At 35.2% G+C, this 24,366-nt stretch overlaps 2 protein-coding genes and 1 long non-coding RNA gene across 3 annotated transcripts in view; all 3 read left to right on the plus strand.

Annotated features, from left to right (window-relative positions):
- On the plus strand, positions 1-6,722 carry wdr74 (WD repeat domain 74). The gene is made up of 10 exons (XM_073829870.1): positions 1-153; positions 302-408; positions 497-621; positions 739-802; positions 2,602-2,745; positions 2,837-2,938; positions 4,471-4,627; positions 4,855-4,997; positions 5,167-5,220; positions 5,379-6,722. The coding sequence occupies exons 1-10, from the start codon at positions 93-95 to the stop codon at positions 5,556-5,558; spliced, it is 1,137 nt and encodes a 378-aa protein (XP_073685971.1). The 5' UTR covers positions 1-92; the 3' UTR covers positions 5,559-6,722.
- A 1,799-nt stretch (positions 6,723-8,521) lies between these two features.
- Positions 8,522-10,594, plus strand: LOC141299851 (uncharacterized). Its single transcript, XR_012341862.1, has 2 exons — positions 8,522-8,717; positions 9,895-10,594. It is a non-coding gene; the product is annotated as an uncharacterized lncRNA (long non-coding RNA).
- Positions 10,595-13,494: 2,900 nt separating this feature from the next.
- Positions 13,495-24,366, plus strand: part of ehd1b (EH-domain containing 1b) — a 27,794-nt gene continuing 16,922 nt past the window's right edge. The window contains exons 1-2 of the mRNA XM_073829380.1: positions 13,495-14,268; positions 18,947-19,044. Of these exons, the coding sequence (XP_073685481.1) occupies positions 13,868-14,268; positions 18,947-19,044 (499 nt within the window). The 5' untranslated portion in view covers positions 13,495-13,867. The remainder of the gene's footprint in view (positions 14,269-18,946; positions 19,045-24,366) is intronic.

Here is a 24,366-nt window from a genome sequence, read left to right on the forward strand (position 1 = left end):
CGCGTTACACCCGGAAATAGTTGTGTGCGACAGTAACGTGGAGATCTGTTTTTATTAAGTCAGTAACTCCAAAATCACTTATTTTCATTTAAATGGCTGCTAAAAGCCAAATATGCTCAATATGGCTTGGATCCGAAACTGGAATATTAAAAGGTAAGATGTTTTTTCATCTCTTTATCGACAAATTATATACTTTTTTGACTAGCTAGCTAGCCATGTATGGTACACGTGAGTTGGTACCATTTAATTTTCATGAGATTGATTTAACTAATGATTGTTATTATGCGTGTTTCATCTCAAGGGGTGAGTTTAACCAAAAAGCAGGCGTTTAATTTTTGTGAGATGAGCTGCTTGAGTCGAGATCAGGAGGTTTGTGTGATGGCATGGGGAGACCCTCACGAATCAGAGGTGAGAAAGAGAGAGAACTGGAGTAACAGACTTCATCACCGTGATTTAGTGGCTGACAGACGTTGTCTATGTGTGTATGTCTTTGCAGGTGTTAGTGGGCAGCGTGAACGGCACTGTGAAAACTTTCAGCACAGATAAGGGAATCTTCACTGCGACCAGAGAGTGTGGAGATCCTTCACAAGGCAAATTCACAGGACTGGCTGTCACTGACAGGTGGTTGCCAATATCATGTTTTGCTTGTCTCTGCAGGGGCTGATGAATTACTGGTTGCTTTGTTGGTTTGCATTGATGTACTGTAGGAATGATTGAGTTTCTTTCTTTGTTTTCCAGTTCTATGATTACATGTGTGGAGTCAGGACTGCTGAAGGTGTGGAAGGAAGGCAGTACAGAAACAGTAAGTTTCAGTGTGATGTCAGTGACTCCTACCAGTAAAACGGTTTTGAACAGTAATATTTTTAATGTTTAAGTCTCTTCTGCTCAACAAGCCTGCATAAATTTGATTCAAAATACAACAAAAGCAGTAATATTGTGAAATATTTGTACTATTTAAAATAACTGCTTTCTATTTGGTTATATTTTAAAATGTAATTTATTCCTGTGATCAAAGCTAAATTTTTTGCATCTTTACTCCAGTCTTCAGTGTCACATGATCCTTCAAAAATCATTCTAATATGCTGATTTGCTGTTCGAGAAACATTTATTATTAATATTTAAAACAGTTGAGTACATTTTCAGGATTAATTGATGAATAGAGAGATCCAAAGATCAGCATTTATCTGAAATAAGCTTTTGTAACATTATACACTATATACCACTTAAAATCCATTAAAAAATTTTTTTTTAAAGAAATGATAGAAATTAATACTTTCATTTAGCAAGGATGCTTTAAATTGATCAAAAGTGATAAAGACTTTTATAATGTTAAAAAAGATTTTTATTTCAGATAAATGCTGTTCTTTTGAACTTTTTTATTAATCAAAGAAACCTAAAAAATGTACTCTGCTGTTTTCAACATAATACTAATAATAATAAATGTTTTTAATCAGCAAATCAGAATATTTGTACTTTTAAAAATGTATCACACTGCAAGACTTTTACTAAACATTCAATTTTAAAAATGCTGAAAAAATGAAATCGATACCAATCTCTGCATCTAGAAATGGATCCCAACAGATTCATGGTGAATTTCAGGAACAAATGTATAAAATTTATCAAATAATACAACTTTTGTATTGTATATGTATAGACATTATATTTTTCACTTAATTTGTTTACATGTTTCAGTGATAAAGTAGACATTAGGTTGCCTTTCTGTACAGCACAGTAAAAAACAGGATTTTTGTTCCTATAATATGTGACCCTGGACCACAAAACCAGTCATAAGGGTAAATTTTTTGGAAATTGTGATTTATACATCATCTGAAAGTTGAATATATAAGCTTTTCATTGATGTATGGTTTGTTAGGATACAATTATTTGAAAATCTGGAATCTGAGGGTGCAAAAAAATCTAAACATTGAGAAAATCGCCTTTAAAGTTGTTCAAATGAAGTTCTTAGGAATGCATATTACTAATCAAAAATTACATTTTGATGTATTAACGGTTGGAAATTTACAAAATATTTTCAAGGAACATGATCTTTACTTGATATGCTAATGATTTTTGGCATGAAAGAAAAATCAGTCATTTTGACCCGTACATCTCCTTTTGTTGCCTTTTGCTACATATATACCCGTGCTACTTATGACTGATTTTGTGGTCCAGGGTCACATATAATCCCGTAAACGACTCAATATCACTAAAAACTATAGATTTAATGAATCATTGTCAGTTGTCACTTTATTTTAATTAGATGACATGATCTTAAGAAATGAACCAGCTAAAAGCAGTTTCTGACAGTTGTGGTTTTAATTGCATCCATATTTGTTACTTTTTGGTAGGACATGTTTTATTGTGCATTTTACTGTCTCTTCAGCTGAAAACACATAAAGTTACCCAACACTGACTATTTTACTTATTCCTTATATGGCTAGTAGCATAGTAGTAGTACTGCTTCTACTGTTTGAATTGTAGATTAGGATTGAATAATGTATGATGATTTTTTCATCTTCATGATCATATTGTTGACTCAAAATATAGATGTGGATTTATAATAAATCTAATCCTTAACCATCACATCCTCTCTGTTCTTAGGTGGAGGTAAATGTTGGAAATGGAATATGCAGAATGCGACAGAACCCATTACAGCGCCATCGTGTGGCTACAGGGGGTAAAGAGAACCCGCTGAAAGTCTGGGATCTGGAGAGACCAGACAAGCCCATATTCACAGCCAAAAATGTAAGACAGAAAAAGAAAACTACAACCTTTTTAGCTCTCATTAGTTGATTTCTGTGTTCCAAATGTCTTCTATGTTTCTTTAATCCATCAGGTAGCCCATGACTGGTTGGATTTGCGAGTGCCCGTGTGGGTGGGAGACATTGGCTTTATCCCAGACTCAGATAAAATAGTCACATGCACTGGACACCATCAGGTATGTCTTTACTATAGCTTTACCCATACCCATATTTTTTACCTTGATACATTATTAAGGAATCTTTGATGAATAGGTAGTTCAAAAGAACAGCATTTATTTGACAAACTTTTTATAACATATGTCATGACTGTCACTTTTGCCATGTTGCTTTCCTTTTTTATATATATGTAAAAGTATTAATTTCTTTAAGAAAATTTTAAAACTTTTAAACGGTAGTGTATTCAGCTGAAATCTGTCTGTTTCATCAAAACTAGCATGCAAATTGTATAAACTTTAATTTATACAGTTGAGGTCAAAAGTTAACATACACATTGCAGAATCTGCAAAATATTAATTATTTTACAAAAATAAGAGGGATCATACAAAATGCATGTTGTTTTTTTATTTAGTACTGACCTGAATAAGATACTTCACATAAAAGAAGGTTCAAACACTCATTGATGCTTCAGAAAGAAACATGATGCCTTAAGAGCCGGGGGTGAAAACTTTTTAAATTAGAAGATCAGGGTAGATTTACCTTATTTTGTCTTGGGAAACATTTAAGTATCTTCTGTAGCTTTTGAAGGGCAGTACTAAATGAAAAAAAAAAAAAAGAAATTTAGGCAAAATAAGGAAAATGTACATATTTTCATTCTGTTCAGAAGTTTTTACCCCTGGCTCTTAATGCATTGTTTTTCCTTCTGGAGAATCAGTGAGCGTATGAACCTTCTGTAATAGTTACATATGAGTCCCTCAGTTGTTCTCAGTGTGAAAAGATGGATCTCAAAGTCATACAGTCATTGTTGGAAACCGTTCAAATACACACAAATTCTGAGAAACCAAAGAATTTGTGGGACCTAAAGGATTTTTCTGAAGAACAGCTGGCAGTTTGACTGTTCGGGACAAACACGGGACTTATGAACAACTATCACAAAAAAACACATCTGTGAATAATTCGGTAACACAGTATTAAAAATCAAGTGTGTGTAAACTTTTAAACGGGGACATTTTTAAAAATTCAACTATTATTTTCTCTTGTGGACTATATGTAAACATCTTTTATGTGAAATATCTTATTTAGATCAGTCTTAAATAAAAAATAACATGTATGTTGTATGATCCCTCCTATTTTGGTAAAATAATTCACATTTTGCAGATTCTGCAAGATGTATGTAAACTTTTGACCTGAACTGTAAATTCAAAGTTATCTATTGGTTTTAACTGAATGATGTAAAATAATAAATCATTTAAATACAAAATTGTGTAAAACCGCTGTTTTATTTCTTTTATTTTATTGAAGTACACCTTTGACTGATTGGCCATTGTTAGTAAAGCACTGCCTCAAACCATCATCAGCTATTTTAACGTGTTACAGGTTTCAAATACAAAAATGTTTTAAATACATTGTGAGCTGATCATCTTCTTCAGTTTGGCCCTAACCCTTTGCTATTGTATTTATTCATGCCTTCCTTTGTGTCTTAAGGTAAGCATCTGTGATCTAACATGACTCAAAATATCTTGCCCTCTCTGTTCCGCTCCTCCTCCGACAGGTGCGCGTATATGACCCATCAATGCCTCAGAGAAGGCCGGTGTTGGAGGCTAAGTTCGGAGAGTACCCGCTCACAACGCTCTCTCTTCCTGCCAGCCAGGGCACAGTGGTCGTGGGCAACACTCACGGGGAGCTCGCCATGCTTGACCTTCGGAAAGGTAAGCAGTAGGTGGATGCTCTGTTTATTTTTTCCTCTTAGGCAGGTTTGGATTTGCACGAAAGCAGTCGTTTTGAACTGCAGCTCTATCGTTGTCCTGGATCTGTGTGTGTTCCAAGTATAAAGGATGTGTTTTGCCGGCCGTTCTCCGTATGTGCACTGTAATATTATTGAACTTCTGAGAGTGTTGTTTTGTCTGACCCCATTTTCTTCTCTCTCTGCCTGCAGGGCTTGTGCGTGGGTGTTTTAAGGGTCTGGCGGGGGCAGTGCGGGGGTTGCAGTGCCATCCTTCCCTCCCATTGGTGGCCTCTTGTGGTTTAGATCGTTTTCTGAGAGTACACAGCCTGGAGGACCGTTCCTTACAGCACAAGGTATGAATGCACAAGAAATCAGGTTTGCACTTTATCCCTGTTATTCTCTCTCCTGATTGCTGCATAGCCCCTCTCCTCTTATTTCCATCTGGTTGCATGTACCATATAATCAGAAGTGCCTCCCACTCACTGTCGTATTTGTATAAATGAATGTATTTTCTCTGTGCAGGTATATCTGAAGTCACGACTCAATTGTGTGCTGCTGTCTAGCAGAGAGCTGGAGGTAAGCAGCGGTTCAGTGTCAGCGAAAGCATTGTTTGATGATTTGCTTTTATGTAACTGCCTATTAACAGTAACAACGATGGAAGTTGCTGAGGACTTTATGCTGCATCCTAATGACTTTGTTAAATGTTTGACTCTTTATGTGCTTTTTTCTTATAGTCATCAAGTGCTGATTTAAGTGGAGATGTAGAGGAGGTGAAAGCAGAGGAAGAGGAGGATGAGGTTTGGGATACCATGGAAACTGTGACTGAAAAGGCAAAAAAGAGGGCCGCCCAGAAAGAAGAAGCAACTGTTACTGGAGTAGATGGAAAGAAGAAAAGAAAACTAGTGAAAAAGTGATGTTAAGTCACTTCTAATGGACATCTTTATCATTTTATAAACAGCTTGTCATGTCATGAGTAAAACTGTATCAGCAGTGGCCAAGAAAAAACTTTAACCTGAGAGACTGTTTATTATAGAGATATAATAATAGGTGCAGGTTATTATTTTGGCCCATTAAGTGAATTTGAACATGAAATGTGATTTTCAAATTACATTTTAAATGTGTAAAAATGTTAAGAACTCCTCTTAACGGGAACACATTAACCAGTTTATGTAAAAACAAACAATTTGTCCCATTAATAATTGTATGTCTGTATTAAACAGGAGAAGAATAAGAGTCTGGATATCATAAACACATAATCTTTCAGAAATACACTAGCAGTCAAAAGTTTTTGAACATTTAGATTTTTAATGTTTTTTTAAACGAGCCTCCATATATTTGATCTAAAGTACAGCAAAAACTGTAAAATTTTGAAATATATTTACTATTTAAAATGACAGTTTTCTATTCAAATATATTTTAAAATGTAATTTATTCCTGTGATTTCAAAGCTGAATTTTTAGCATCATTACTCCAGTCACGTGATCCTTCAGAAATCTTTTTAATATTCTGATTTATTGTCCAAAAAAATTTGTATTTTGCTGAAAACCGTGAAGTTGAAATTTTTCAGGTTTCTTTGATGAATAGAAAAAGACCAGAAGAGAAACACCATTTATGTGAAATAGAAATCTTTTGTGACATAAGAAAAAAACTTTATCGTCACTTTTCAATTTAAAGCATCCTTGCTAAATAAAAGTATAAATTTATATTTATTTAGCATATTAGAATGATTTCTGAAGAATAATGTGACTGGAGTAATGATGCCAAATATTTAGCTTTGATCACAGGAATAAATTACATTTTAAAATACATTTAAATAGAAAGCAGTTATTTTAAATAGTAAAATACTTCACAAAATTTCTGATTTTAACTAAATGCAGGATTGGTGAGCATAAATCTCTTAAAAAAAAAAAACATTACTGTTCAAAAACTTTTGACTGGTATTGTATGTCTTCATCGTTTTCTGACATGTGGAGCTTTGCTCCCGTTTCAAATAATTAAGTTGCGTTTCAACTGTTTCAAGTGAATATGTACTCTACAATCCTACTTTATATGAAAATTAAATTCTTTCCCAAGGCCTATTTATAGTATCCTTCTCACAACTAATTTAATGTGTATTTTACTGAGATAAGAATAGAATCTTAAATCTGTGCTGGTCGGAAGACCTTGACTTGACCGTGAATGACCATACATACCTGTGCTTGTGTGAGTGTGTGTATTGCACATTGCAATGTGCACACTTAAACACACCCTGTTCTAGGCTCTGATAAGATAAGGGACATCTTGGTTAGCACTGAAACCGTCGACTTTGTAATTGAGAACATTAGTAGCTAATGACTAATTTGTGAACTTGTATGACTATAAAACGGAACATTTGGCAATACAGTTCTGTTATAACTACCAAGGAATCGCTTAAAAAAAAAAAAAAAAAATCTCTCTAAAGCATTCTGTATGCTAAAATGTATTTATAGAGCTATTTATAGAAAGTGATGCTCAAGGGATTAAATGTAGTTTCCATATATAAGATTTTTATGATGTTTAGTGCATCTAATAAGTGACGCCTTCAACATGAGTTATACTTTACTATAGAAACATTTTAAAAGAGCTAAAGAGCAAAGGGCATAAAATATAGAGGGGGTGATGAAGTATGACAACATGAACTGAACTCTGAGACCTTGCAGGGTGGAGGGGCAGTATTCCTCACTGCTGACTTGCAATTAAACTACCAGATTTGTGGATTTATATGCAGGACAACAGCTTTAAAATTTCCTGAATGGTCTGGTAAATTTAAAAGCCATAAAACATGTTCGCATGCATGTTTGTGGACTGACCCTGTTTGCACCAACAAGGTCGCAACCACTGGGAAGATTTCATTTCCTCTTGATTTCCGCCTTTAAAGTGAGGGAAATAGCTGGAATTAACCTCAGAAACACAAATATCACATTACAGAAATGTATTTATCTCACAGACCTGTGATTGTTTGCGCATTTTCCAACAGATTGATTACAATAAACTCTGTCTGGAAGTCTAGTCCTAAAACTCCTATCACAAGAAACACAAGAAAATTTTGACCCTTTCACATTAAGGCTTCCACCTGCCTGAGGTACTATATTATGTGCTTAGATTGAGTATTTTGTCGTGGTACATTAATTGACGCGCCATTCTTGTGTTTGACAATCGAAATTCCTTCACACAGTGTGCACTACTGTGCTCTTTAACCTAACAATGACAATAATTAACCCTCTCTCATGAGCATTTTATTATCCTGTTATAAAGAGTTCTTTTTTTTCATTCTTTGATCAATGTGTAGAGTCCATAGTCTGTTTTATCTCTTCTAATCATGCAGCATTACGTTGTACCTGTAATTAAGACATTGACCTACATCACACGTTGATTTATAAGCCAAGACTTATTAACTAATAGCGGCTGAATATGCTTTATGAATAAACCACAGCCATTTAATGCAAAAATAAGACTTTTTCCGTGAATAAACAACGTTCTGATTCTTTATATACTGAATAAAACTAAGTATAACCGTTGCGCCCTCTAGTGGTTTATTGTGTTTATAGTAAGCACATGGCAAGACTTAAGAATTGAATGCCTGTTTGGCCTACAACATTTGTATAGTTCGTTTTAATGAAATGTGTTGCTTTTAATAGTATAAATGTACCTCAAAGCATACAAAATAGGGTCTTGAGATTAAAGATAGAAAGTGAGTAAGTGTATAGGAGTCCAGGATGTTGGATTTGAGGGGCAGGGCCAAAAAGATGTTAAATATTGACGAGGAGTGTAATTATTAACTAAGCTTCAACTCCAAATCACTTTTAAACTGGCCTCTCTCGGCCTGACATAGCACTGCTGACTGACGCTCCCCTCTCACCCGAATGCTCTCTCGTCGTGCTGTCACTAACTTTGCAGTTTTCAGTTCCTTTTTCATTTTTATAGCCAATTTTACTTTGCTTCTGATAATCTCTATTTTTAGAAAAATGTCTCTTTTGTTTGCATTCTTTTTCTTTTCTTTTTTCTGATACGTCTAGTTCCAAAAACCTGGGCTCCATTGAGGAAGAACAGTGAATGTAAGTATCTCTTTGTTGAAAATAATGTACTAGGTGCATAGGTGAGAAACACATAGAGCGTGATTTTAGATATTGTATAAATAATTATATAAAAAAACAGCAAAGTTAATGTGATTTACTTCTTTCTGCAATTACGCTGATTTCATGTAGGATTTGCAGTGTTAACGTCTGTCTGTTTGTTTGCAAAAGGCAAGATTAATATTCAACTGTAAATATATCTGTATTGTCTTACAAAGTCAAGGTAATGCTAATAAAGAGGATAAGAAAAGTATGCAAAAGGCTTATGCTCGGCCCTCAAACATTTAAAAACATAAAGAACAGGATCTTGCAAATCAATTACAAAAAGGATAAAGTAAATTTAATCTAACAGTCAAACTTTTGTTCATTAAATGAAGTAAATTGCAGTCTTTGGTTGACTCAGTTAGTCTAACATACTATGTCATGTCAAATTTTTAGCTGGTTTATTTTCTACAAAGTAGATTTGATCAAATACATGTGAGAACTCTGTTATGAAGTACCGCAATTGGGAATTGTGATAAAAATGAACCACCTACATGAGTTCATGCCATTGATTTTCTCTCACCCTACACAAATGTTGGATACAGTGCAGGGATGAGAAAGATAATGGTGGATTCGAAAGCCGATAACAGGAGCAGATAACACAGACTGACTCATGTGCTGTGTGCCCCTTTAATTGCTTTATTATGCTGTTTTTCCAAAGGGTGGCAAGGAGCAGTGGGAGGTTTACAGCAAGGCAAAGTCTAAAATATGATATAAACGAAGAAACCAAGAAGGGAGAAAGAACATGATAGGGAATGTGGGATGGGTAACTCATGACTAAAAGGAAGAGATATCTAGAAAATTAAAACTTAGGGGCATAAAAGCACATAAATTATTAAGCGACACACCCTTTTTTCTCTCTCAGGCCGTACACAAATTGTGCCGAGCACCCTCATGTTGACTGCCGTCATAAAATTGCTGTTATCAAGATCAGTCTTAGCACTTTGGACGCACTGTTGACCAATAATGGAGTCTATGGCATGTCATAAAGATGAGAAAGAAAGGTCAAAGTCATGAGCCAACAGAGGAACTCTCACATGTCCTTAATGGCAGTCATTAGCCATTGTCTGAATCCTGATTTAACCCTCTAACTTGGTGTTCTGTGCTTTCGTTTCAGGTGGCACCGCTTCTTCTTTCTTTATTTATTTGTGTATGTATTTATTTATTCATGGAATTCATTTATTCAACTTGAAGAACCACCCTGTATAGTGAGAATGGGACATCGACTGTAACGTTTCTGTGAGGAAAAAGTGCACTTCCTTCCGCTGTCCAAAGGGGGCGCACTCCAAAGATGTGGTACTGACTGGTTGTAACAGCAACTCCATGTGGAAGGTTTGTGTCTTCCAGTGGAGCTGCTGTTGCGTGCAGATAGTCACCTTTATCTCCTTTGGTTCTGAGTGAAAATACAGTCCTAATTTAATTTATGTGGCTGTTAAATTGTATGCATGTTGGCAGAAAGCATGTTTTACCCAGGGTCTAGGACACAGGGTGATGACCTATGAATTGACAGCCAGTGTTTGCAGTCCAGCTGCCTGTCAGTTCTGTAGGCCACTGTCCTGTTTATCCTACTAAACACACACTGGTTTGCACAGAGAATGCAGGGAATTGTAGAAATGCTGGATTAAATGTTGTACGATAATGTTTTGGGAACATTTATGCATGTATTTTGATGTAGCTATTACAACCTGATTTATTTTGATATTGTATGTATATATTTGTATTTGTTGACTGTATTTAATTTCATTTAAACATTAAATTATTTTAAACTCAAGTTCTTCTTTAATATTAAATAAATGTGACATTTACAGAATATATAATTATGTGTTGTGCCTCTGCTCTACCACTTTTCATGATATATTTAATTTTTTGTCACATTCTTTGCATACATTTCATATATTTGACCCCGGGCAACAAATCCAGTCTTAAGTTGCACAAGTATATTTGTAGCAATAGCCAACAAAATTTTAATTATAGATATTTTTATGCCAAAAAATCATTAGGATATTATGTAAAGATCATGTTCCATAAAGATATTTTGTAAATTTCCTACTGTAACTATATCAAAACTTAATTTTTGATTATTAATATGCCTTGCTAAGGACTTCATTTGGATAACTTTAAAAGAGATTTTATCAATATTTAGATTTTTTGCACTCTCAGATTACAGATGACTGGTTTTACATATACATTATTTACAGTTTCCTAAAAGTTTCCATGACTTAAGACCCAATCACACTAAAAATGATAATAAAAATGATAAATATATTAGTGTCTACATAAAGGCACAATAAAATTCTGTTTATTACAGGCGCTCCATCTTCAAATGGTCAACCTGGACACTGATTGGTTGTCAAATAGTGGTAAAGTCATTTAAACAAATGGCCTTTTCTTATAAACAGAATGATTATTAACACTTTATATTTCTCATCCTTGGTGTCAAAAGGCTTTGGTCACCGTTCAAATGAGCCATTGAAAAGAAAATATAATCACTGACAAAAATATGCAACTTTACTTACAAACAACCTGATTTCCTGTAAATGTCAGACTGCTTTCACTTTCAGTTTTGTTTTGCCAAGATTTCCCCCCCTCTCAAATGTCAGGGGAGTCTACAGGAACAGAAATAAGCTTACAGCTTACCACCATGTTGGGACAGGTCATTGTTTTAAATTTAAAAAATAAATGAATTAATTAAATAATGTTTTTTATTATAATTTTTTTTTTCAAAGGACAAAGGATTGTTTGTCTGTATCCCTTTCTGACTTTCTAAGAACACTATTAAATCATTGGGAACTCCCTGCAATCCACTGAGAATTCTGAAAGACCTTCATTTTCACTCTCTGATACTGTGATGTAAATAGGACTCTTGTGTTCTTTCCTGGGTGATTTACTTTTGTTCATTGTAAGCCCCAAACAAAGCATTTCCAAATAATTCACGTCTTTCTTTTTGTATCTAAAGTTGCAGATTAAAAGAACATTATAGAGTCTTCACTGAGCATAGTGGGTGACGAGTGTTATGTCCTACAACCCCCTTATGACAGTGCCAAACTTGGAACAGACTCAGACCAGCAACTGTCACTCTCCTGAAAGTCCAGGACAAATATAGCAGTCAGCCAGTTACACGCTCAGTAGAAAACCCCCCACCTCATCATCAAAAACAGGAATATTACTGTACTTACTATACTGAAAGTTTGTCATGTAAAATTCATACTGAACTTCTGGAATGAACAGTTGGCATTGTTGGCCAATCACTTTTTTAAAGTAGTCTCTTCTGCCCATCAAGCCTGCATTTATTTGATCCAAAATACAGCAAAAGCAGTATTACTGTAAAATGTATTTCCTATTTAAAATAACAGCTTTCTATTTAAATATATTATTTTAAAATGTAATTTATTCCTGAGATCAAAGCTACATTTTCAGCATAATTACTCCAGTCTTCAGTGTCACATGATCCTTCAGAATGTGCTGATTTGCTATTATAATATATATATATATATATATACACACACACACACACACACACACACACACACACACACACATATATATATATATATATATATATATATATATATATACACACACACACACACACACACACATTTAGATAGGTCCAAAGATCAGCATTATACACTATACCATTAAAAGGCTTGGAGTAATTTTTTTTTTGGAGAAAGAAATTATGGAAATTAATACTTTTATTTAGCAAGCATGCTTTAAATTGATCAAAAGTGATGATAAAGACATTTATAATGTTACAAAAGATTTCTATTTCAGATAAATGCTATTTTTTTTTACTTTCTATTTATCAAAGAAACCTGAAAAAAATCTACTCAGCTGTTTTTAACATAATAATAATAATAATAGTAAATTATTAATTAAATCAGAATATTAGAATGATTTCTGAAGGATCATGTGACTGAAGACTGTAATTTCAGCTTTAAAACCACAGGAATAAATTACTTTTTAAAATATATTCAAATAGAAAACAGTTACTTTAAATAGTAAAAATATTTCAAAATATTACTGTTGTCAAATAAATGCAAGCTTGGTGAGACGAAGAAACTTCTTTAAAAAAACATTAAAAACTTTTGACTGGTGTATACGTCATTTTTTTGTGATGATATTTTAACTTTGCTTTTTGATCTGAAAAAAAAAGAAAAAAGAAAAAAAAAGAACCACCATTTTCCTTAATAATAGACATCAGTGCTATTATTGTTTTCACTGATGTGCAATCTGTACATATATGTTAACATCTTAAAACATATGTTCTAGGGTTACATGACCCTTTAACTGTTAAAGAGTTATATAATATAATATCATATAGTTTCATATAATACCATATAATATAATATATTATTAGTCACATATATATGGTATGAAATGAGGTAAATGTCTATGCAGTAATTTATGACTTCTGAATTAATCTTTCATTTGGTTATTTGACTGTCATAATTTTGTCAATTCAACATTAAAGAATAGTTTTTGCAAGTTATAAAGCAGCACACAGATTAGTGAATATAAACATTTTTTCTTTGTTTGAAAAAAAAACGAAAAAAAAAAGTTTCGTTTTAATATAAGCCTATATCATCTGCTAAATTTCTGCATTGTTTCATAAAACCCCAAATTGGGGAGGGTGACGCCTTTTATTTTGGAATCTCCCTAGGAGTTCCGGTCCATAGTAATGTATTAAAAATGTAGTGGGGCGCGATCTCGTACTGTCACGCGCAGTGCTCGCCTCGGGCTGTGGGACTCCAGAGAGCAACTGTGCGTTGCGTCTCCAGCGGATATAAAATAAAACAGTCTGCTGCAAAATCGCAACTGACGAGTCGTTTAACTTAAGCCTTTACAAAAAAGGGCACAAGTCGGAAGAAGTTGAATGAGTAGATAAAAAGACAACAGTTAACGTTAGTTGAACAGCTGACGGGACCCGACCCACCACGCTGGCAGCCCGCTGTACTTGACACTGGACCGTTAACGTTAATTCATCCGAACCACTGGATTACACTGCCTAGAATCAGCAAAGAACTTTTAGATCACCTTGAAAGTGTTTTTTCTTTAAGTAAGTAGTTTGTTTTACACATTTTTGCAAGATGTTTAGCTGGGCGAACAAGGATGGGAAGAAGAAGGATCCCGAACTGTTTCAGACGGTTTCGGACGGGCTGAAGCGACTCTACCGGACCAAATTATTTCCATTGGAAGACACGTACCGCTTTCACGACTTCCACTCTCCGGCTTTGGAAGATGCTGATTTCGATAACAAGCCCATGGTACTTTTAGTGGGCCAGTACTCCACGGGGAAAACCACTTTTATTCGGCATCTTATGGAGCAGGATTTTCCCGGGATGCGCATAGGCCCCGAACCGACCACCGATTCATTCATAGCGGTGATGTACGGGGAACAGGAGGGTCAAATACCGGGCAATGCTTTAGTGGTTGACCCCAAGAAGCCCTTCAGAAAACTCAACGCCTTTGGAAACGCCTTTTTGAACAGGTGAACTCTTTATACAGTTTTAATAGTTTCAGTTCTTTTTAAAAATAAACAAAAATCATGTTTACATTAATGTTCTGTCTTTGCAGTTTTTACCTGTTTTTCTTTTCTAAATGGTTGCAGCTGTTAGGGTGTTGTTTTTCTGCTGTCAAGTTCTGTTTATATGAGCTCAGGAACATTTTTATAATGATGAAAACGTCAAAAACTAGTCATGTTGTACTGAAAATGTATTTTTTTGCACTATTTTAGGTTTATTTCTGCATGCAGGAGTTGCAAGCTATGCTTGTATTGCAAGGGTGGAGCTTTGACAGTAGTAAAGCTGAATTCCTAACAAGTTCACCCCCAAGTTTTAGATCATTGATAAACGTTTTGATTCATTACATGCTTTTTCATGGTTTTTCCAAGCAAAGTTCTGTCATATAGTAATTTATGTGTTGTTTCACATGTACTTAGCAGTCTAAAGCAAATTGCATGTTTTCCAACATGCAAACATGTATGTCTGTCATTTTTAAAGACTATGATTTGCTTTATTATAATCTTCACAAACCAAAAATTTGCATACGATTCTAAATGTATTTGCTGACACACCCAAAAATAGCTTTCAGGCATTTAAATCTGAGATTTAAAGTTTGAACTTTTACTGCATACCAGCAAAACATTTTGTACATTTGTGACCCTGGACCACAAAACCATCAGGGTCAATTTTCCTAAATTGTGATTTGAATAAATAAGCTTTTCATTGATGTAATGATTGTTAGGAAAGGACAATATTTGGCAGAGATATAACTTTTTAAAAAAATCTGCAATCTGAGGGTTAAAACACCTTTAAAGTTGTCCAAATGAAGTTCTTTGCAATGCATATTACTAATCAAAAATTAAGTTTAAATATATTTACGGTAGGAAATTTACAAAATGTCTTAATGGAACATGATCTTTACTTAATATCCTTTTTGGCATAAAAGAAAAGTCAATAATTTTGACCCACTCAATGTATCTTTGGCTATTGCTGCAAAGACTGGTTTTGTGGTCCAGGGTCACATTTGCACTATTGTAGATATTAAGGCCGCATTTTGTTGCTTAAACTTTTCGCTCATTAGTCTTTGGTTCCCCCTTCTGAGAGGAACGTCAGCTGACACTGGTTTTGACAGCTGCTGAGGCCTTTAGGGGTCTTTCTTAACAAGCTCTTGGGGAATGAGGCCCTCCATAAGGAATGTCATGAAGAGAGATGAGTTGGCGTTTACAATGGTGTACAGTATCAGTTCAACTCGCACTTGTCTTTTGAGCATGTCACAGATGTCCGCTGCAGTGCATTTCAGACTAAGTTGGCTGATTTAGGTTGAGCAGAGGTGGGTGTGTCTTCTTCCATGAACTAGTGCTACACTTTTCCTTTGTGCTTGTTGTAGATATGAAGACTTCCAGAGCTTTACACAACACCTTGCTTAGCTAGAACCTCATGCGGGTCAATGCTTGAACAAGAGGGATCATATGCACAGATCATATTCACATCCCAACAGGCCTGGACTGGCAGAATAAAGCATTTATTCGACAAAAATGTTCTTTTGAAGACAATCTCTAAATGCTTTTTTAGAGTAGGTTGACTAGTCACTCATGAATGGGAGGAGTAAAGTTAAAGATTTCATTTCTCCTCCCTCCCTGAACTCACCTTGACGGTGTGTGCTATCTTAAGGTCAAATCAGGGTTTCTTGAGAAGCGCAGTGTTTTCTCATTGCAGCCATGAATTGATCCGATGCATTTCTGTAGGTGCTGCCCTGCATGTTAAACACAGGATTTTAGTTTTTTTTTTTGGCTTAGTCCAAGCTTATCTGTGTGACTTTTTTATACGTTAGCAGGGGTTAAAAAAGGACTGACTCAGCTAAGTCACTGGACAGATAATCTGAGGAACTGACTCGGCAATTTCAGAGCGTTTGCTTTCAAAAGTGTCCCCTGTTTGCAAATCTCTGACCCTAGCTTCCCTTATATTATGCTGTTTATTGCTTATCCAGCATGATTTTTCCCTCCCAGTGTTTTTACTCTGACCTTGTCGGAAAGGTTCAAAGGTAGACTGAAGGTCACTGGCAAGGTATCAAGGATGTGTGTGCACCTTGTGACCACTGACGAATTTTAGTAGGCTACATATTAACTCTGCCTTTGTGCCATTGTCCCCACTCTCCCTGCTACTCCTGACTGTAACTTGAGTATGCACTTTCTCCAATGCAGCTGCTTTCATCGTTTTCCATAGGCTCTGGCCTGTAGTGAACCTTATAGCTGATTGTAGATTTTCACCACTATAGTGTTTTCCCAAGAGCAAAATTCAAATGTATGCATGTAAGCCCTATATGGTGTTTTAACCTCTTCTAGGCTGAAGATTAATTTACAATTTATTGCTGTGGTTGTGGTGTTATGGAACAAACGGTACTCTGTTACTCGCTAAACAGGTTTCTACTGATGTAGCCAAAGATTTATGTGCTTGTCAGCTTGGTATCTGAAATTTCTGTACACAAAAGAGTCACTGAATTAAAATGGCAATAACTTATACAGTTGAGGTTGAAAGTTTACAAAATAAGAACATTTTACCAAAATAAGAGGGATAATACAAAATGCATGTTGTTGTTTTTTTATTTAGTACTGTCCTGAATAAGATATTTCACATAAAAGACGTTTACATAGTAATTAATAAGAGAAAAGAGTTTTATTTTTTATAAAATTTATAAAAATGACCCTATTCAAAAAGTTTACATACACTTCATTGTTAATACTGTGTTGTTACCTGAATGATTCACAGCTGTGTTTTTTTTTGTTTAGTGATAGTTGTTCATGAGTCCCTTGTTTATCGTGAACAGTTAAACTGCCTGCTGTTCTTCAGAAAAACCCTTCAGGTCCCACAGATTCTTTGGTTTTTCAGCACTTTTGTGTGTTTGAACCCTTTCCAACAATGACACTATGATTTATGAGATCCATCTTTTCACACTGAGGACAAATGAGGGACTCATATGCAACTATTACAGAAGGTTCAAATGCTCACTGATGCTTTAGAAGGAAACACAATGCATAAAGAGCTGGGGGGTGTAAACATTTTAAATTTATAGGTCAGGGTAAATTTACTTTATTTTGTCCTCTATTAAACATGTAAATATCTTCTGTAGCTTCTGAAGAATTATTTTCTACTATATGAAAAAAATCTGATATTAAGGCAAAATAAGAAAAATGTACACATTTCCATTCTGTTCAAAAGTTTACATCCCTGACATTGTTTTTTTTTTCCTTCTGGAGCATCAGTGAGCATGCGAACCTTCTGTAATTGTTGCATATGAGTCCCTCAGTTGTCCTCAGTGTGAAAAGATCTGAAAATCATACAGTCAAATACACAAAAATGCTGAAAAAACAAAGAATTTATAGGAGCTGAAGGAATTTTCTGAAGAACAGCAAGCAGTTTAACTGTTCAAGACAAACAAGGGACTTATGAACAACTATCACTAAAAAAAACACAGCTGTGGATCATTCAGGTAACAACACAGTATTAGGAATGAATGTATGTAAACTTTTGAACACGGTCATTTTTATATATTCAACGATTATTTTCTCTTGTGGACTATATGTAAACATCTGTTAAGAAACATATCTTATTTAGGTCAGTGCTAAATATAAAAATAACATGCATTTTGCATGATCCCTCTTATTTTGGTGAAATCATTAACATTTTGCCGATTCTGCAAGTTGTATGTAAACTTTCGACCTCAACTGTAAAGTCATGGAAGGATCTGGAATTTATTGAATAACTACAGACATGGAAAATGAGGTTAAGAAATTACTTTCCCTGAATATTATATCAGCAAAGGAAAAAAAATATTCATCTTCAGATTTGTTGTTGCCGTACTCCAGTGTTTTACTCTTGTTAAATAAAAAAATGTATTTATTTAAAAAATAAAGTGGTTTATGAATTTGCGTTGTGCAGGAAGTGAATGTTAACTTCTGCAGGATGTTTGCAGAACCTCTGAAGCCTGACTTCAAAAGGTGAAGTGGTTGAAAACAGGCTAGTATTGGTTAAATGTCATCAGTTAACCTCTAAATGTTATTTACTCTTTACTTTTTGATAATAAAAGTGCATTTGTTCAGTTGGATCTCTGGATACATGCAAGGAAGCATGTATCTGTTTTGGCTGTGAATACTAGGCTTTACACTTAAAAACATTAGCCAAAATTACACAAACCGTCTTTGTCAACTGGCAGCAGGTCTAGTAATGAGTGGAATGCAAGGAGAAGGGAAATGTGGGATACGATTGGCAGTAGTGAAGGTAGCAGCATGGGAGGAATAAGTGATGGCACACTTTCTGGAAAAATTAAAGGGGGGAGTAAGCAAAATACACAAGGGGGAACGCAGTGGTAGGGGGCTGAGGATTGTTTTCGTATGACTAAAATGTGCTGGTATTTTAAAGACATGAAAATGATAACATACGGGTTGGCACATAAACAAGAAACGCATAGAAAGATAAGCTGCAAGCATTTGGTAATGGAAAAGCTGAGGTAAGAACTGGAATGATAAGATTTGGCAAGGGAGAAGGGAGTTCCTTCCAATCAATCATGTTGCACTAAAAACATTACTGCAAGATCACTAGGCCTGATGGTGAAATGTTGGATTGTTTCGAATGTCTGTTCATTTTCAATGTGTGATCCTCTTTTTACAGGTTTATATGTGCTCAGATGCCAAATCCAGTGTTGGGCAGCATCAGCATCATAGACACTCCTGGAATCCTGTCCGGAGAGAAACAGCGGATCAGCAGAGGTCTGTGTTATTTTTTTATTAATTTCCTCTTTCTATAATTGCCATCTTTACTTCTTTTACTATTCCCTGACTTTCCTTCCCGGACTACCACAACTATTAATACAAGCTCCATTTGCATAGACAGCTGTGAGTGTATAGCACTTGTCCCCGGCAAAGGAAAGGAGGTTAATTCAGTAGCTTTTGCATTATGGGAGTGTGAAGAGGGAAGTATTTTTAGTTCTCCTGTTTACGTTAGAGCAAAACAAACCCACGCGCTCCTTCCATAGCCATTTTCCTGTAGGAAGGGAGGGAAGTTGAAAACCTAATTAATCTTTAGTAAAAATATGGACTGTCCATTTCAATCAAATACTATGATTTGGCCAGAATACGCCCTCACTAGGGCTGGGTATTGTGACCAATTCGGTGATTCGATTCGATTCGATATCAATTAGCTATCAATATTTCATTTAAATTGTTAGTTTTGCAGACATGGGATCCATATTTTGATATAAATGCTGGTAACTGAAACTCTCCTACTTAAGTTTATTACTGAAATACACATCTACATTAATAATAGGGTGCACACAGTTGTTTATTTTAAACAACTTTTATTTTAAATGAACACCGTAACAAGAAATCATAAATATGTGCATCCATTGTACACCATGTAAACAAACTGCAAAATGCACATTACTGTAAAAAAAAAAAAAAAAAGACTGTAAATGTGCAACAGTGAAATCTATTAAGAACTTCAAACATGTTTAAGAAATAAAACATTTTTCCAAATTCAAAACGTCTGCGGATACAAAACATTCTAATTGTCCATAAAACTAACAGTTCTTCACTACAGCCTAATCATTTTTGATCACCAGATTTTTCGAGACACCCCTCGCTGCAGACTGTAGCGCGGTGACGTCAGGTACCTACGTCACGTATGTGTTTACCGCGCATGTGCAAAGTGACGTATGGTATGTCTATAACACGCATGCGCGCCATACTTACTGGCGTTACTGCGCAAATATATGTTTATACAATAATATTTTGTTTTGTTCTTTGCAATAAAAAAAGATCACTGTTATCAGTTTGGTTTTTTGGAGGCACCATGCATAAAATGGGATGTAGACACTGAAAAATACTGTATGTAGTCAATTTAACTTAATACTACTTTATTGGCTTAAATACTCCACAGGCAGAATTACCAAAGCAACAGAAAAATGTCCATAATTATACTAAATAAACAAGAATCATGACAGAGGAAAGGTTAACTCCCTGAGGTCGGCTGTATTGCCGGCGATACCAGCTCATTTTTTTTAAGATCAGTGCAAAAGACACTAAAAATACTCTGTCGGTTTCAGTCATACAAATTAAAGCTATACATCATTGGAAGCTGTTAAGTGTGTACTTTTATTTGTGCACACTCACAAGAGCAACAGAACGTTGTGGGTTTTTTTTAGAATAAAGAAAACAAACAGGGTTATTTCTGTTTTCTCTCTCTCCGCGAACTGCTTTTAGAAATGCGTCACTTAAATCGTTCAAACTCGGTGAATACTCGGCACACAAACAGAAAAGTGGTATCTACAGAAAGCTTGAGATTTATGCTTTTAAACGAAGTAAGTTTTATCGAAAACAAATATTCTGTGATAAAGTAATCTATATGAAACCAAGGAGATGTCTAGTCTATCCAGTTGCATCTAATTATTTTTAATTTGATCACGCCCCCTAGCGAAATCCCTTCGGTATTCAAATTAGCCATGTGCTACAAGCGCGACAAGGACCGGAGTATCTGTACGCGAGGAAACTCCCACATCACCGCAAACAAAGCATACTACTTTTCAAGTTCATTTTGGTTAATATAAAATAAGAAACATATAAGGTGCAGAGTAATGTTACAATATACACAGTGAAATAAAGTGCAACAATGTTAATACCTTGTATATAATACTACACAAATATTACAGAATAAACTCTGTAATTCCATATAATTTTACCTCAGACATGGTTAAAATCATGGATTTGTGCTGTACTACATTTTACTGTTTTTTCCCCTTCTTTTTTTTTTTCACCTTAGCTTTTTTTTTTTTTTTTTATACTTTTACATTTTATAAGAGTATTATGTTAAGGATGCGCATGCGTTTTAATGACGCGTTACGTCACGCACGACGCGAAAACGCCTAACGTCACCACGCAATGCAAATTACACAGGCATACCATACGTCACACTGCGCATGCGCGGTAAACACATACGTGACGTAGGTACCTGACATCACCACGCTACAGTCTGCAGCGAGGAGTACTTGGATTTTTCTGCAAAAAAAGCAGCTGATGGTGACACCTTCAGGACGAGAGGTGAATATTCATATCCTCTTACTTGAAGCTGAAGCACGCGCATTAAGAATCGATTCGGGGATTTCCCGAATCGATATCGTTGCGTTAAACTGAAGATCGATTAAAATCGGAGAATCAATATTTTTTACCCAGCCCTAGCCCTCACTGATAACAAAAAAGATGTAAAAATGTCCAAAATGGTCAGTTAATCCTTTAGGCAATGTAGTAAAGGGATAGTTTACCCAAAAATAAAAATGTGATGTTTATCTGCTTACCCCCAGGGCATCCAAGATGTAGGTAACTTTGTTTCTTCAGTAGAACACAAACAAAGATTTTTAACTCAAACCGTTGCAGTCTGTTAGTCATATAATGGCTGACAGAAACATACACAGACAAAACCAAATTAAACCCTGCAGCTTGTGACAATACATTGAGATCTTAACACACAAAACAATTGGTTTGTGCAAGAAACTAAACAGTACTTATATAATTTTTTACCTCTGATCCACCGCAATGTCCAACTGTCCTGAGCACGTTCACAACAGCCGGCGCGTGACGAAGAGCAAGCAACCATAACTTCAGGCTCAAAAGTTGGGAGTCTGTGAAAAGTCAACACTCCCGGATGAGTATGCAACAATCAGGATAAGCACAAGTAATTACCATTTTGAGTACCCACAATCTCTGTGTAAACAATGACAGATTGCTTCCGCGAATGCGCCGGCTGCTGTGAACGCGCTCAGGACAGTTGGACATTGCGGTGGATCAGCGGTAAAAAATGATATAAATGCTGTTCAGTTTCTTGCACAGACCGATTGTTTTGTGTGTTAAGACCCCAATGTATCGTCACAAGCCGCAGAGTTTAATTTTGTTTTGTCTGTATGTTTTTTGACTGTCAAAGCCGTGGGTCCCATTGACTGCCATTATATGACTGACAGACTGCAACGATTTGAGTTAAAAATCTTCATTTGTGTTCTACTGAAGAAACAAAGTCACCTACATCTTGGATGCCCTGGGGGTAAGCAGATACACATCACATTTTCATTTTTGGGTGAACTATCCCTTTAGTGGTTAATCGAGCACTACAGGAGATTACGGTTCGGGTTTTTTTTCCCGCTTCCCTAGAAATATACTTGACTAGTCTGGACCTGTTACAGGCCCTGAAATTACAATGGAGCATGTTGGTATGTTGTTTATTCAAGAAAACTCTAAGAGAGCATTGTGTATGAAGGTAACCGGTGTCACGCTGAGGACTTTTCCTGTGCTTGTCTATCTGGCGTGTCGCGTGTGTGCGTGCAGGCCTCTCCTTGCCTTTCCCTGAAGACCATGTAAATGTGATCAGAGGGTGAGTGGCATCTACAGATAACAGTCTGACAAAGAGGGGGGACAGCTTAGGCCAGGAAACAGACAGAGAACAGAGAGGGTGCGGTAAAGATGACTATGTGAATGCTTCCATGTTCAAAGATTCATGTGTTATTGAGCATATTCTGTCAGTGTATGTAGTAGATTCATGTCGGCACACTTTGTTTGTTATCTTTCTTGGATTGGCTTTCCTGCTGTGTGCACTAGAAAATCAAAAGCACACTTGCAAAATGTATCTTGTTTTTTGTGTATATTTCATAATAATGCAATATTTTGTGGGCATGGTGATTGATTTTTTATTTATTTTTTGACATGAATCTTAATGTTTTTTTTATATGCAAAACTATAGTAGTTTTATGTTTTTGGATGCATAACATGGTATTCTTTGAATATGTTGGTACCATATAAATACCATGTACAAGATTATGATAATCTTTCAATAAGATGGTACCGACACATACTTTTGTATAAGGGAGTGATCTGGTGAAGGTATACATTAGGGCTGGGTAAAAAAATCTAGATTTCTCCATTTTAATTGATTTTCATTTTTACAAAACAATATTAATTCTTAAATCCCAAGAATCGATTAGTCTAGCCATGTTTTCAGTTAATGAACAGAACATTGTAGCGCACTTCCCATCCAGTAAATCACAATAAGCTTTGTGCTTTTTTTTTTTATTTTTTACTTTTGATATGAAACTTAGATTTGATCTTAGATTTCAAATTTTGTACGTTTTATTACAGTATTCAATAAATACATCTTTTGGCGCAGTTCAATGTGGAATGACAGATCACTGTAGCACATAAGTTCTACAAAAGCACTTGAACTGATCATCTCCTCTGCTTTAATTCCAATGCGAAACTAAGGTAGTTTCATGTTTTTTTTGGAGACATACCATGGTATTCTTTAAGTATGTTAATGTACCATATACAACCAAAATGTATTCAGATACTTTAAACATTTCTCGCATTATCATAGTTTATTTGCTATAATTTAATAATAATAATAAAACATGACGAGTTAAACTGTGTCAGAACAAATTCATCTTGATATTGTCAGATAACCTTGATAGAAAGGTGTGTAATTACAGTCAACCCAAAATTTATACAACTGTTAGTGTGACAAATATTTACACAACTATCAATACTTTGTTGACCAAATACCAAGCAATGCTTAATTTTGTTCAGTCTGTGATATAAAAAGGTTGCATTAGCAATTATAGAAAAAACACTTAAGCAAAACATGGTCAGGTCATAGTGTCCGAATAATTTTTCTTCCCAAATGTTTTTTACAATTTACTTTACAATTTTTGGGTATAATATGTTACAGTTTACTTTATTTTGCTATCCTCACTTACATAAATGAACTGAAGTATCCTGCATCCACTAGTAAAAAATATCAATGATTGTATCTGGTATATGAATAATTTTTGGTTTGACTGTGAATACTAGTACTAGTTATGATAATCATTCAATACCATGGTATGCATCACTGTAAGATGGTACCGCAACATACTTTTTTTTGTATAAGGGAGTGATCTGTTGAAGGTATACATGTAGGTGAATTGCCTGTGAGCTCCATGAGGGAGTCCAGACATGCGTATATGACACTAACCAGGTGTTCTAGAGCACTCTTGCATTCCATACTGTACAGCTTTA

This window comes from Garra rufa, chromosome 23, assembly GCF_049309525.1.
Source record: "Garra rufa chromosome 23, GarRuf1.0, whole genome shotgun sequence".
NCBI lineage: Eukaryota > Metazoa > Chordata > Actinopteri > Cypriniformes > Cyprinidae > Garra > Garra rufa.

What these genes read in the sequence shown, in the direction of transcription:
- wdr74 (XM_073829870.1), top strand. Translation starts at nt 93, where the DNA reads ATGGCTGCTAAAAGCCAAATATGCTCAATATGGCTTGGATCCGAAACT. An exon ending in GAGACCCTCACGAATCAGAG is followed by an intron (nt 409 to 496) that starts GTGAGAAAGAGA and finishes ATGTCTTTGCAG; the next exon opens with GTGTTAGTGGGCAGCGTGAA. An exon ending in TGTCTAGCAGAGAGCTGGAG is followed by an intron (nt 5,221 to 5,378) that starts GTAAGCAGCGGT and finishes TTTTTCTTATAG; the next exon opens with TCATCAAGTGCTGATTTAAG.